At 40.7% G+C, this 15,628-nt stretch overlaps 1 protein-coding gene across 1 annotated transcript in view; it reads right to left on the reverse strand.

Annotated features, from left to right (window-relative positions):
• Positions 1-8,113: 8,113 nt before the first annotated feature.
• The window catches only part of LOC143276577 (cyclin-dependent kinase 6-like), a 61,040-nt gene continuing 53,525 nt past the window's right edge, over positions 8,114-15,628 (reverse strand). Inside the window, exons 4-7 of the mRNA XM_076581169.1 lie at positions 14,083-14,250; positions 12,198-12,358; positions 10,623-10,758; positions 8,114-8,327 (exon numbers count right to left, since the gene is read on the reverse strand). Coding sequence (XP_076437284.1) covers positions 8,166-8,327; positions 10,623-10,758; positions 12,198-12,358; positions 14,083-14,250 — 627 coding nt within the window. The 3' untranslated portion in view covers positions 8,114-8,165. The remainder of the gene's footprint in view (positions 8,328-10,622; positions 10,759-12,197; positions 12,359-14,082; positions 14,251-15,628) is intronic.

Here is a 15,628-nt window from a genome sequence, read left to right on the forward strand (position 1 = left end):
ATAATAATAATTTAAAAAAAATTTCTTCACTGAACCCATTGCTACCTAATACCACAACATGTATCATTACCACCACAAAATAACAAGGATAATATTAATAATAATACTAAGTTTAACAACAATAATAGTAATACTAATAAAGAATAAATTAATTGTTTCAGTATCAGTTTCAGTAGCTCAAGGAGACGTCACTGCGTTCGGACAAATCCATATGCGCAACACCACATCTGCCAGGCAGATGCCTGACCAGCAGCGTAACCCAATGCGCTTAGTCAGGCCTTGAGAGAAATAAATAAATAAATAAATAAAATAAAGGTGAATAAATAGCAGATAAGCTTACATAAATAAATAATAATTATAATATATATAAAAAAAAAGGTAGAATAAATAAAAGAAATAACGAATAATCCCCATACTCAAAATGACCATGCTCTACACAGTGACAGGTGTGGTTTTATTTTCAACGACTGGTTCACACCCAATTGCTGTGTGCCATAATGCTTTTGTCTGACTGACTGACCTGATAAAAACAACTGCCGCAGAAAAACTGCCACTTCCCCTGTTAGATCCAGTGCTGTCTCTGTGTCTGTCCTGGCTGTTCTGATTACTGTACTTTTGTCTCCAGCATGTATCTTTAACACAAATTTCTCGTAAGCATTTCTAATGGCGTTTCTTTTTTTAACACAAGAGACACACAGATGTAAGAAAAATAAACATATAAACAAATAAATAAAATAAAAGACAAACATTACAGTACTTAGAAATCATGTAAATATATGACAAGGGTTTTACAGACACCATAACAATAATAACAACAGCAAAACATTTTATGTATTAATCAAGTTGATTTCGAACATTAACCAAAAAAAAAAACCAACTCATCTATCAAACAAAACTTACCACCAACATTTTATCCAGTAATCATGATGATTTTGAAACAGGAACAATAATCATCGAACAAAACTTACCAACATTTGATTCATTTTGGCCCTGTCAAGATTATTTCAAACACTCACAAACTAAACTCACCACCCAAAGCTGCTATCTTCATCTATCAATAACGATGATTTCAAACAGTGACCAACAATTCTCATTGTTTATTTCAAACAGTGACCAACAATTCTCATTGTTTATTTCAAACAGTGACCAACAATTCTCATTGTTTATTTCAAACAGTGACCAATTATTCTCATCATTTTTCTTCTTGTTCAGGAATGTGACAGGTAAAACATTGAAGATGCCATCGGAAGAGAAGACATGTTTATTGAAGAAACATTTATACAGGGTTCCTGTGGATGTTTGGGACCAAACCAAATCCCACACTTCCTCCAGAGCTTCTTCAGACCAAACTGTGCATTTTCCAAAGCCAAAATGAATCAAGAATTCTTCCACAAAACCACTGACTTCAGGGATCAGTTATCAATCATCCTCAAACTGCTGTTCAATTTTCACATTTAAAAAAAAAAAAAACACAAAAAAACACAAATTTGAATTTCTCCTTTTGTTTTCAAATGCATTCAGCTCTGTTGAACGCTACTGGTCGAGGGTTTCATTATCAAATTAAATCTGAATCAAGACCTTTTTCAGCATCCGTAGAAATGTGTTCCAATTTTCCGCCACCAAGACTTTTCCAGATTTCAACAGCTTCACAAAAACCCTGTTTATGGCAAAAATTAAGTTTAAAAAAGAAAAAAAAAAGAGGGGGGAGTGGGGGGGTTTGGGGGGGGGGAGGTGGGTGTGTGGCCAACAACTGAACAAAGCCAGTTCAGTGGACGCCAGTGGCTGGACGGAACTTGATGTCAGAGAATGCCAGGCACCTGATCTTTTGCTGCTGTTTGTTCTGCTCACTTCAAAAAAGTTCAATAAGTACATGTAAATATTCATCTCTCAAACACTTCACCCAGTCAGAGACAACATTCATCATGAAAAACATTCAATTATAATGGTGGCTGAACTAAGTAAATAAGTAAACATACATGATTGATTTATAATAAAGAGTAAGTTCAAGAAAGAGTGAGTGGGTGTGAATATGTGTGAGAGAGAGTGCATACGCGTGTGTGTGTGTGTGTGTGTGTGTGTGCGTGCTGATACGCAAGCATGTTTATGAAGCTGTTGTTATGATTTTTCAGGTCCACAGGTGTAGGAGACAGAAACCAAACTGATTTATGATTTAACTGTAAAAAAAAAAAAACAACACAAAAAAAAAAAAACACCAGAAAATTGGAAGAAAAAGTCTTATTCCTTGTTATCCATGATCTCACTCACTTGTTCTTATTGTGTTAATCCAGACAACAATAAGCATGAAAGAATGCAATGCCTCCCTTTCTATACGGTATACCCAATGTCTATGTTCACACAAAGCCCAGCCACTTGCTGACAGCAGCTGGCGAAGAATTGTGTGCACATATTTTGCACTTTCCTGCCATGTATGCCAGCAGTAAATGTTCACACTGGCCACCAGGTGTCTCCAGCCAGATTTCTGATTTTGTCGCGAGCACACAAATGAGACGGATGGCTGGTCTAAGGGGCGCAACTCTTCAGTTCAAAGGTACTGGTAGTGTGACTCCTGATAATATTTGTTTCTTCTGTCTGGAGAGCGCCATTGCTGACAGCAACTAGCTGTACGTGACTGAAGTGTGTTGCTGTGTCAGGCTGACAGCAACTGGCTGTATGTGACTGAAGTGTGTTGCTGTGTCAGGCTGACAGCAACTGGCTGTGTCTGACTGAAGTGTGTTGCTGTGTCAGGCTGACAGCAACTGGCTGTATCTGACTGAAGTGTGTTGCTGTGTCAGGCTGACAGCAACTGGCTGTCAGCGACTGGCTGGGTTTTGTGCACACTGGATTTATATGTTGCCTTCTTATCTATCAGCTATTTTGTCATCTATTATGGTAAACCTTCACATTTATTGGTGACCATCTATTTCTCCTATATGTGTACATAACAGGTTCTTTGACATCTTCTGGAAATGAAAAACATACGAACACATATGCTCAATGGTAATGGCATCTATTCATCTTTAATGTGCAAATATTGGGCAGGTACAAATGACATTGCTATTGTAGACTGGCATCTTTATCGGTAACCCGTACTAACCGTAATGGTATTTACGTCTCATTCATTTGTGCGATATTATGAAGAGAGTACGCATGAAATGATGTGGTTTTGTTTAAACACTCACTCTTCTGTTTGGAACAAAAATTGTGCATGTGTGTATGTGGGAGGGAGGGAGGGGGTGGTGCTTGTGTTGTGCTTGCGTCATGCATATGTTTTGCATGTGTGTGTGTGTGTGTGTGTGTGTGTGTGTAAAACAGTGCTAAGGCTTACAACAGTCAGTCCATTTTGTAACCACATGTCAGTGCAGTTCTCAAGAGCGAAAAACACATATCACATCAACACAAACAGTCCTCAAAATTCAGCTTTCGTACACAGATTGTTTGAAGAAATACTTTTTTTTTTCTTCTTTTTTTTTCTTCTTCTAAAATATCTAAATTCTTTTTTCAAAAACAGACTTAAAAATTCCATTCAGTACTGGCCCCCATTCCATAGAAATATTTCTCAAGGAGTCCCAACTTCAGAAACTGAAAGATTAAGATGCTCTACCAGATTTAACAGTTTAAACGATATTCTGAAATAGTCTGGCAATGTCCACACTGACTGTACTAACAGACAACACAATCAGAGGAGAAGAAGAAAAAATGAGGGTTGATACGTGTTGGAAAAAACAAAACAAAAGGCCAACCAAAGCCTAAATGCAAACGACTAAGCTCTGATAGTGATACTGTCTTCTTTCAATTCAGTCTACATATGACAAAATCCTTGGCAGTGTTGAAAAGAACACAGGCACACGCACCTGTCTCAATATCACCTCCACATATCAATAATTTTGATTACCAATAATAGAACAGCACGACATTCTATAATTCTATGCTTATAACACCAGCAGTCGCAAACAGAAATAATGCTCCACAGAAATATCTTTAAATAAAAAAACGAAACAAAAACCAAACACACACATTGTGCTTCATAGAATACAATGAGGAAAAACACGCAACTATACACAGGGATCGCGTTAACGCATGTTTTTCACGTATTTGACGCATTTTGATTTTCGCTGACGCATTTTCACAGCGCTCACGCGTAACACTTACGCAAAACAACTTTTACTCCAAGCCGTATCAATGCAACTTTAGGACTGACTTGGCAGCTAGGTTTGCGATACTGAATCAGACGGTACAAGACAAAGTGTCTGTGCATGCGGAGCACTCCGAGATGCCTACGTGACTCTTAACAGCTTGTTTGACTGCTGAACATTACTCGGCTAGCCTAGGCCATAGCGTGTTTTTTGTTTTCCATTTATCTCAGTCACGGAATCGACTCAATATGCAGCGCAAGTTGTCATCGTTTTTTTTCGTCTAGTCGTGAAACTATTGCTCCAGAGCAATCTCCGGCTGATGCTTCTGAGCAACTTGCGACTTCAACATCGTCGGCTTAAACCTTTGATTTAGTGTCATAGGTCTGACGCAATTCTGACTCTAACTTACGCGTTTTTTTGCCGACTTTGCGTAAGCTGCACGCGTTTTGAAAAAGTCTAGCGCGATCCCTGTATACAGTAATACAAATGTTACATAAAATTATCATCTACCACACAAAGCAAATACAAATGTATCTTAAATCAAGTAAACACATATTTTCAAAATATACAAAAATATATCATTCAAACTTAATTTCTTCTTCTTCTTTCAGTGTCTGTTTAAATCATAATTTAGACCCGATGTATTCAACTTTATGAAACAGACGAACCAAATCCACTGAATTAAAAAAAACACAAAAAAACCCCCAACCACACACACACACATGCAAACACACAAATTCAAGTAGATATGCGTGTACACACATTCATCCATTGTACACAACTTGCTCAAAAGTTTGATCAACAAATTTTCAGATAAAGCACAAACATCTTTCAAGCGGGAAGAGGAGCTTTAAAGATTAAAATCAGTATAAAATTGTGGTACGTCTTGGTCCCGTCTGTGTTTGGTCCCATGTTGTTCAAGCCTGACGAAACAAAAACAATCAACTGTCACATCATCATTTCAGTTCACCCAACCCGAAATAAAAATAGTAATAATATGAAATGATAAAGTATGCAAAACACACGTTCGAATGTAGTGTCTCATAGTTGCTCTCATTTAAAAAAACAACAAAAAAAACACAAAAAAACCCCCAAAAAACAATAACTATGAAAACTGACGATAACACACAGGCCCTACTCAAAATGCTACATGTCACTTTTTCTGTAATGCACATACACACATGCATACACGCACACACATGCATACACGCACACACATCATGCACGAACACACAAAAATATGCACACACACACACACACACACACAATCATCCACACATGAAAACACACATGCACATAAACACACACACACATGCGCGTGCGCGCACGTGCACACACACACACACACAATTCATCAGATGAATATAAAATTCCACACAGCATCAACATGCAAGCACAATGAACAAACCCATTTGAACACATGTTTTACAAAAACAAAGACTTCCACAACATACATGTAAACTACAAATATAAAACATACATGTAAACTACAAATACAAAACATACATGTGAGCTACAAAAAGAAACAGCAAAAATAAAACAAACAACAAAAAAAGGTGGCAACTGATTAAATACCACAGAAGGCATTCAGTTTATGTAAAAGGAGCGACACTCCGATGCTGCAGCTGTGTCCAAAAAATTCAAACTCTTTTTATGTTCTGTTTTTGTTTTGTTTTTCTTTAAACTTGTAATACATTCTGATTCAGTTTTCTAATTTGTTTTTGACACCAAAACCACAGTCTGTCACAGAGAAAGAAAAAACACTAACCACCTCCTCTGCATGGCGAACCAACCTTTTGAGCAGATTCAAGATTCGTTCACTGACAACAGGCAAAAATATTAAAAGTACAATTTTTTAATCCTTCCGCTTGGAAAAAAAAAATATCTACAAACACATCCTTGCACAAGCATACATATCTTGACTTCACACACACACACACACACATTCAAGACTGTGTGCAAGGACAAGTACACGCACAGAGCATCCAATCTTTATTCATGGACACCACAGCTTTTTTCTTCTGCCTTATTCTTGGAGAAAAAAAAAAACAAAAAACAACCCCCGAACAAACCAGAAAGTGACAGCGTGACCAAGGGAAACGGAGACAAGACAATGAATTTCATACCTGACATCTATTCTAACTATAAAAAAAACAACCCCCCCCCCCCCCCCCCCCACAGATTTTTCTTATGTGACATGGAGAATAATATAAAATTACAATACAATGAGACAGAGAGAGACTGAGACTGAGACAATGAATTATTCGCTAAGGCCATAGACCCACTCAAGTGGAGTGATGGCCTAGAGGAAACTCATCCACCTTGGAAGCGAGAGAATCTGAGCGCGCTGGTTCGAATCACAGTTCAGCCGCCGATATTTTCCCCCCTTCCACTAGACCCTGAGTGGTGGTCTGGATGTTAGTCATTCGGATGAGACGATAAATCGAGGTCCCCTGTGCAGCATGCACTTAGCGCAGGTAAAAGAACCCACAGCAACAAAAGGGTTGTCCCTGGCAAAATTCTGTAGAAAAATCTACTACGATAGGAAAAACAAATAAAATTGCAACACAGGAAAAAAATACAAAAAAATGGGCAGCGCTGTCAGTGCAGCAACACGTTCTCCCTGTGGAGAGCAGCCCAAAACAGAGAGAAAAAAGGCTGCAGTATACTATCATACTGATCCCACTGATTCATTTTTCATTTGTTGTTGTTTTTTTTAACTAAAAAAAACCCAAAAAACAAAACAATAAAAGACTAAAAAAAAAAAAAAAAAAAAAAAAAAAAAAGTTGCAGTATACTATCATACTGATCCCACTGATTCATTTCTTTGTTGATGTTTTTTTTAACTTACAGAATCTCTTGTCTCCTGCTTAGTTATACAAAGAGTACCAAAAGTTCTTTCCCCTGTGAACACATACACAAAAGTCAGAAGCATCATAGTCAGGAAATACTATACAACTTTTGTTCTCAAAAAAAAAAAAGGACGTAGTTACAACGACAAACACAAGGCAACATCCTTGTCCACCTCACACAGCTTTGAACAACGCCACACGACGAACAACACCATGTCGTCGTCAGGCACAACTTAACGGAAGAGGCACCACCACGGCTGCAAAACTCACAGGCCCAGACTTGATGAGATAACTCACAATCAGGGGAAGATAACTGCAAACGGCTGCAAAGAGTTAGTTACCTTCAGTCAACACCATGCCGACACGCATGTCTGTTTGTTTTTTTGTTATATATATATATATTTATATATATATAAAGTTGATTCTCTATCTGGCAAGTCAGCAACTGTTCCAGTTCTTCCACCCCACCCTACCACCCCCTCCCCTCACCACAACCCTCTCTGGAACGCTGACTGCTGGGAGCGTAGACGTTTATGCACATCACTGACGTACACGCCACTTCCTGCCTGACCTGAAGTGATTGGTTTCCTTTTCTCTCCAAGAGAATTCCAAGCGGTAAAAAAATATAAACTGGTTATGTAAAAAAAAAAAAACATCTGCGGACGATTTTTTTTTTTTTTAGCACTCGTGTTGCATTTAAATTTTCCTCTTTGACGGATGGTATAAGGCAAGTTGTTTGCGGCAATTTCTTGTCCACATTAAATGACACAGTGAGAAGACTCCTGGGCCTCAAGACAGGTCCAACATTCTGCTCTCATGGCTGGCGAGTGGGGAAGGGGGGGGGAGGGGTGAGTCTTTTGCCCTTGCCTTCCAGCTCTCCCTGTGCGTGCAGAACAACGCGGAACAAAAACCCACCACCTCAAAATACACACATGTTGCTGCATTCCCAGAACCGGTTTCTCCAAACTTCACTGGTTCCCTGATCATCACGCCATCTCCAGCAAGTCTGACACAGGCCTCAAACCCTGCGATGCTAATGCAGGAGGAAGAAAAGGACACTGTTCCTCCCGCCACCTGTGTTGTTTTTTTTGGGGGGGTGAGGGAGCGGGGAAGGGGCACAATTTCTTCCACAGGTTGAGATTTCCTCCACAGGCACATGACGACGGCACAAAACAACACATCACTTGCTGACCGGGGTGTCTGATCTCCCGTCACTGGAGTCATTCTCCGACGCCGACAGTGAACTGGACGTGCGGAGACTGTCCATGTCGTCACGCAGGTACGGGTGCAGCAAGGCCTCATGGGAAGAGATGCGACGTCCCGGCTTGAACACCAGCATTCTCTGCAAAAGATACGATACAAATTGATACAACACAGTTCAGTTCAGTTACTCAAGGAGGCATCACTGCATTTGGACAAATCATGTCAGCTACACCACATCATCTGCTAAGCAGATGCCTGACCGGAACATTCTCTGCAAAAGATATATGATATAATACACATCAGTTACTCAGGGAGGCATCACTGCCAGTAGACTTGAGTTTAACGACCTATCGGTGTAATGCCCTTAAGGTGGAGTTGTTCGTGGCTTTATTTCATTTTATTTTATTTTATTTATTTATTTTATTTTAAATAATTTTTTTTTTTTTTTTCTGGAGGCCTGACTAAGCGCGTTGGGTAACGCTGCTCGTCAGGCATCTGCTTGGCAGATGTGGTGTAGCATATATGGATTTTACCGAACGCAGTGACGCCTCCTTGAGCTACTGATATTGTTCGTGGCTGTGGTCTTATCCATGGGCGTGTGATGCAGTCAAGGCGTTGGTCCGCATCACTGCGTTTGGACTAATCCATATATGCTACACCACATCTGCTAAGCAGATGCCTGACCAGCAATGAGGCCTTGAGGGAAAATAAAAAGAAATAAAGTACAATACAAAACAATATATCTCTATTCAACCGTCTGGAAATTAGCTGTGCTTCCACAGGCTCATCACTCACCCCACACGATGTCTAAGCCCACAACCGAGTCCAACACACACACACGCGCACACAAAAATTACAAAGTTTGGACAAAAAGATACATTTCTTTTTTAAGCTGACAGGTGCAACAGCCGAGTGGTTAAAGTGATGAACTTTCAATCTGAGGGTTCCAGGTTCAAATCTCCTTCACGGTACCTGGTGGGTGAAAGGTGGAGATTTTTCCGATCTCCCAGGTCAACAGATGTACAGACCTGCTAGTGCCTGATCCCCCTTCATGTGTATACACACACAGAAGATCAAGTATCGCACGTTAAAGATCCCGCAATCCATGTCAGCGTTCAGTGGGTTGTGAACCTGACAAGATGGCGTGGAGAGCCTTGGTCAAAGGAATGATTCAGCACTTGTAGCTTTTAGAGGCGTTTGATTGGCTAAGAGCGGACCGGGCAAGACGGCTCGTCTTTTCACTGTTAGCGGCGCGAAATTTGGCCAAGCAGAGCAAACCGATAGGCCTAGTTTGCATCAGTTTGCCACGGTACAGTATATGACACCAAACAGTGGGTTATGGAAACAAGAACATGCCTGGCTTGTAAACCCCACAAAAACAGAGTATGGCTGCCTACATAGTGGAGTAAAAAAAAAAAAAAAAAAAAAAAAAAAAAAGTGTGTGTGTGTGCGTGACTAAAACCTGACTGAACACCGGAAACGAAAGATGAGCACCCAGATGTAGTTGTCAGCTGGCTCTTCCCGAGGAAGGCAGCGCAGCCCGTTGTGCAAACGACTCCATGTTTGTAAAGTGCTTGGAGTCTGGTCTCCAAGCAAGGAGGAGAGGCGCTACGTACAAGTATCCATATCAACTCCGCTGACACCCTTATGCTTAGGATCCCCCCCTGCTCGAACCAAAACGTATGGCCAACGCAGCTTTTCATACCAAGCCCCCTTTCTTTGGACTCAGCTTCCTCAGCCTCTCCGTCACTCATCTTCACAGCAATTTTTTTAATCCAGTCTGGAGACCCACCTTTTCCCCTCCTGATTAATTCCAGTATGAACTAAAATGACTATTAGTGACTGAGAAAGTTCTGATAGTTGCAGAATTTGTTGGTAGTATTTTTGATTGTGTACTATTTACGATTGTGTGCTATGACTTGTGTGTGTGTGTGCGTGCACGTGTGCTTGTGTGTACTGTGGGTGAGTGGGTGTGGAGGGGTGGGGGGATGAATAATTTTTAATGATGTTTGGTATCTTGTGTTCAATTTTTCCTTTTTGATATTTGCATATGTGTTCTATTTGTAAACTCCTAGGGCTTATTTTCAAGATTAGGCGTAAATGTTCATAATAATAATAATAATATCATCAGCAGCAGCATATCACCACCACCACCATCATCATCATAAGCAGCAGCAGCAGCAACAGCATAATCATCACCACCACCACCACCACAACCATCATCATAATCATCATCATCATCATCACCACCACCATGATCATCACCATCATCATCATCACCACCACCACTACCATCATCATCATCACCACCACCACCACCACCATAATCATCACCATCATCATCATCACCACCACCACCACTACCACCATCATAATCATCATCACCACCACCACCACCACCACCACCACTATCATCATCATTCCCCCTCCTTACCTCCATCAGATCTTTGGCCAGCGGGTCCATCTCGGGAACCAGTGTCTGCAGAGACACAGGAGCGGTCAAGCGGAACGAGTTTCGATGCACTGACACGCCCTCTGGCCAGTCTCCCATGGGGGGAAGGCCAATAACTCTGAAAGTGTCATTGTTGACCATGTACTGGGGTCGTGGCGAGACAAAAGGAAACTTTTTTTTTTTTTTTTTTTTTTTTGGGTCAATGTAAGATTGTTTCTTTTAGTATCTGAGACACAGAGAAACAGAGAGAGACACAGAGAGGGAGGGGGAGAGAGAGAGAGAGTACTGCCAGACAGAGACAGACACGCAGAGACAGAGACAAAGACACACACACACACACACAGGGAGAGAAAAAGAGACAGACTGACACAGAGAGGGAGGGGAAGAGAGAGAGAGCCAGTGATACACAGACACAGACACACAGACAGACAGTGACAGAGAGAGCCAGAGAGATGGGGACAGACAGACAGACACACACAGACCTAAAAAAAAAAAAAAATGTGGATTACAATCCTGTGAATATCAGGCAAGTCATTGGGCCCTATGAAGACCTGTTGACCTTGGTCAAGAGACGCAAGCTCAAATGGTATGGCCATGTCATGAGATCATCAGGGCTTGCCAAGACATTCCTGCAGGGCACAGTGCAAGGAGGGAGAAGGAGAGGCAGACAGAGGAAGAGATGGGAGGACAACATCCCAGAATGGACGGGCTTGAGGTTGAGCGATACAATCAGGAGGTCAGAAAACCGAGAGGATTGGAGGATGCTGGTTGCCAGATCACCTGTGGCACCCCAACGTTCCACAAGACTACGGGATAGGTGAAGGTGAATATCTTTACTGCCATTCTTAGCTTTTGTAAAAAAAAAAATATATATATATATTCATATTTATCTATGATATATAGATATAGACAGACAGGCAGGTATAAATAATAGATATTCACATAACTACAAAGATCCATACATAACATACATAGACAGAGATAGACAGATATATTCATATAACTGCAGTATGCGAATTCGCTCCATAACAACAGATCTATAGATAGACAGACAGATAGATATATATTCAAATAACTACAGTGTATGAATTTGCTCCATATATAATATATATAACATAGAAATAGACATATTCATATAAATAAAGTATACAAAAATTGCTCCATAAACAGAGATAGATAGACATAGACAGATATATATTCAAAAAACTACAGCAAACGAATTTGCTCCAAATAGAATATGATGTATATATATAGACAGAAAAATAGATATATTTTCAAATAACTACATTGTACAAGTTCACTCCATATATAATACCTAGAGAGATAGACAGATAGATAGACATATTCATACAACTACAGTATACAAATTCTCTCCATATATAACGTATATAGAGATAGTTTGATATATATATATTCAAATATCTACAGTAAATAAATTCACTCCATATATAATATATATTGAGATAGAAAGATCGATGTATTCACATAAACACAGTGCACAAATTCACTCCACCCCCCCCCCTCCACCCCCCACCCACACACACACAAAACACTCACTCAAATATTTTCTTCAGCTGGTCAAACTCGGAGGTGCCCTTGAAGAGAGCCCTACGAGTGAAGAGCTCGGCAAAAATACACCCACAACTCCATATGTCCACAGACGTTCCGTACTCTGCCTGCATCAACACTTCCGGCGATCTGTACCACAGCGTTACCACCTGGGAGACACGACGATTATTATTGTTGTTTTATAGTCCAGCCGACCGCACGGGACCGTATCAGGACTGCCCAACTACACAAATGTCCAACTGCATTAAACAAAAAACTGTCATACACACACACACACACACAAAAAAAAAAAACCCATTAAGACAAAACCTAGAAAACACAGATCATGACACATTATCCTAACCATTTAGCTCCTTTGGGCGAATAAGACCAGGCCGTGCTGAGGACGCCACCCAATTCTGCTTAATTCATCATCCCCAGATTAAAAAAATATATATATCATAAAAAAGGATAAAAATATAAAATACTTCAAAGCCAAACAAAAAAATAGGCTTTTAACTCTCTCCATACGAATGGTGAAAGAGACGACGTTAACAGCGTTTCACCCCAATTACCATCATCAAAATATTGCAAGCGGAAGGCTCTTATACTGAAGACGTGAATGTTGACAAAGAATACCACAATTCTGATGACGGAAGCTAAAGGTTGGGTCATTCAGACACCCACTGGACATCTGAGGGGTCTGTGTAGAGGAGAAGAGAGGACTGGCCGTACTGAGTGAGTTAAAAAAAAAAAAAAAAAGGCAATACTGGCAAATAACACTGCAGAATGGACAGCTAGTGCCCATCCCAGTGTTGACTTCTTCTTTTTCTGTGTTCGTGGGCTGCACCTCCCACGTTCACTCGCATGTACACGAGCGGGCTTTTACATGCATGACTGTTTTTACCCCGCCATGTAGGCAGTCATACTCCACTTTCGGGGGTGTGCATGCTGGGTATGTTCTTGCTTCCATAACCCACCGAAAACTTACATGGATTACAGGATCTTTAACGTGCGTATTTGATCTTCTGCACGCGTTTACACACGTAGGGGGTTCAGGCACTAGCAGGTCTGCACATATGTTGACCTGGGAGATCGGAAAAATCTCCACCCTTTACCCACCAGGCGCCGTCACCGTGATTCAAACCCAGGACCCTCAGATTGAAAGTCCAACGCTTTAACCACTCGGCTATTGCACCCGTCTTCACCAGTGTTGACAATGTCACAACCTAATCGCCAGAAGGCGGGGATAAACCCAACAAGGTAGGATTATCCAAACTAGTAAGCAAGACTGCACTGGCTCTTAGTGCTGCAGCTTTATAGGCCAGCTGGCCTTTGGGGACCATCCCAACGCAGACTGTCCTAAAAGCCCTATTGGCTGAATGAGTTGGAATCAACTCGTGCAAGACACTCTCCGCTGTAATAAAATTCTAGCCCACACAGTGAGGACTGTTGCTGCCTCACCTACTCTTCGGATGATCATGGACAGGACTGTCATATATACTACTTACAACACAGTGCAATACAACACATTATGTACAGCACTTTACGGTTCAGTACAATACAGTGTAATACAGTTGAGTACAAATACAATACCATTATGATACACTACAATACCATGGAATACAATACAATACTGTACAATACAATACAGTACAACACTGCACAATACCATATAATACAGTACAATACCATACAACACACTACACAACAGTACAGTGCAATACATTGCAATACAATACAATACAATACAAGTTCAGTACAATACAAATTCACAACACAAAACGAACGCTATACAACACAAACACAACACTGTACAAATACAATATAATCTCATGAATCCAAATACACGTACACTCTACCCCTACCCCCACACACCCCCAACAACACTCACAACAGTGGTCAGCGCCATGTGGAAGCTGTAGATTCGAGCCAGACCAAAGTCTGCCAGTTTGAGGTGACCGTCCTTAGAGATGAGGAGGTTCTGTGGCTTGAGATCACGGTGAACAATGCGGTTACTGTGCAGGAAGTCCACTCCGTTCAGCAGCTGTAGCATCAGGTCCTGGAGCACAGCGGGAGATAATCAGCATGATGATGATAGTAATAATAACAACAATAATAATAATAATACTCACACAATGTCTTTTTACCAGAAACTACCCAAAGTCAAGGTGCCAGACATCAGGTCCTAGGCACAGTGGGAGATAATTTTGATGATAATAGTAATCATAATAATAATAATAATACACGCGCAAATGTCTTTTTGCTGAAAACTACACAAATGGGCACAGCATGAGATAATCATAATAACAGTAATAATAATACCCAAACAAATGTCTTTTTGCTGGAAATTACACCTATCGGCACAGAATGAGATAATCATAATAATAGTAATAATAATACCCAAGCAAATTTCTTTTTGCCGGTACCTAAACAAAATAGGCACAGCATGAGATAATAATAATAACAGTAATTATAATACCCAACCAAAAGTCTTTTTGCCAGAAACTAGACAAATGGGCATAGGAAATAATTATGACACTAATACCCAAACAAATGTCCTTTTGCCAGAAACTACACAAATGAGCACAGGAGATAATTATGATGATGATGATGATACCAAAACAAATGACTTTTTGCTGGGAACTACCCAAAGTCAAGGTGCTGATGGATCTGTGCCAGACATCAGGTCCTGGAGCCAATACATGTAATAATAATACCTATAATACCCAAACAAATGCCTTTTTGCTGGAAACTACCCAAAGTCAAGATGGCTCTGTGACAGATTTCAGGCATACATCCCTGCATTTTGCCTTTTTTTTTGCTTTTTTGAAGGGGGTTGGGGGGGCATAGGGCTGGGGGCGGCTGTTCTACTTGCATTATACTGCATTCTATTACACTGCATTGCACTGTATTGCATTGCATTGCATCGCACTGTATTGTACTGCAGTGGTTGTATTATCGTATTGTATTGCTTTGTGTCATGTTGTGTTGCGTTTCTCTGTACTGTATTTTATATTACTGTGCTGCATTACATTGCACTGCACTATATTGCATTACACTGCACTGTATTGCATTGCATAGTACTGCATTGCCCTGCAGTACTCTTTGTCACAACAGATTTCTCTGTCTGCGACTGGCGGCCACTCTTCCAAAGGAGAGCGTGTCACTACTACAGCACAACGACGGACATCCTGTTACATTTCACAGGTGACAAGCATTGTGAAGTAATACGCTCAGTCAGTCTGCACACACACACACACACACACAGACAGACACACGCACACACAAATACACACTGTTACACGCACACAGACACACACACACACTGTTACACAAACACAGACACAGACACACACACTGTCACATACACACACACACAGTTACGCACATGCACACACACACACACACAGAGCATGAGGAGACCAGTTAATAACAAA

The sequence above is a fragment of the Babylonia areolata genome, chromosome 32 (assembly GCF_041734735.1).
Source record: "Babylonia areolata isolate BAREFJ2019XMU chromosome 32, ASM4173473v1, whole genome shotgun sequence".
In the NCBI taxonomy this organism is placed as follows: Eukaryota; Metazoa; Mollusca; class Gastropoda; order Neogastropoda; family Buccinidae; genus Babylonia; species Babylonia areolata.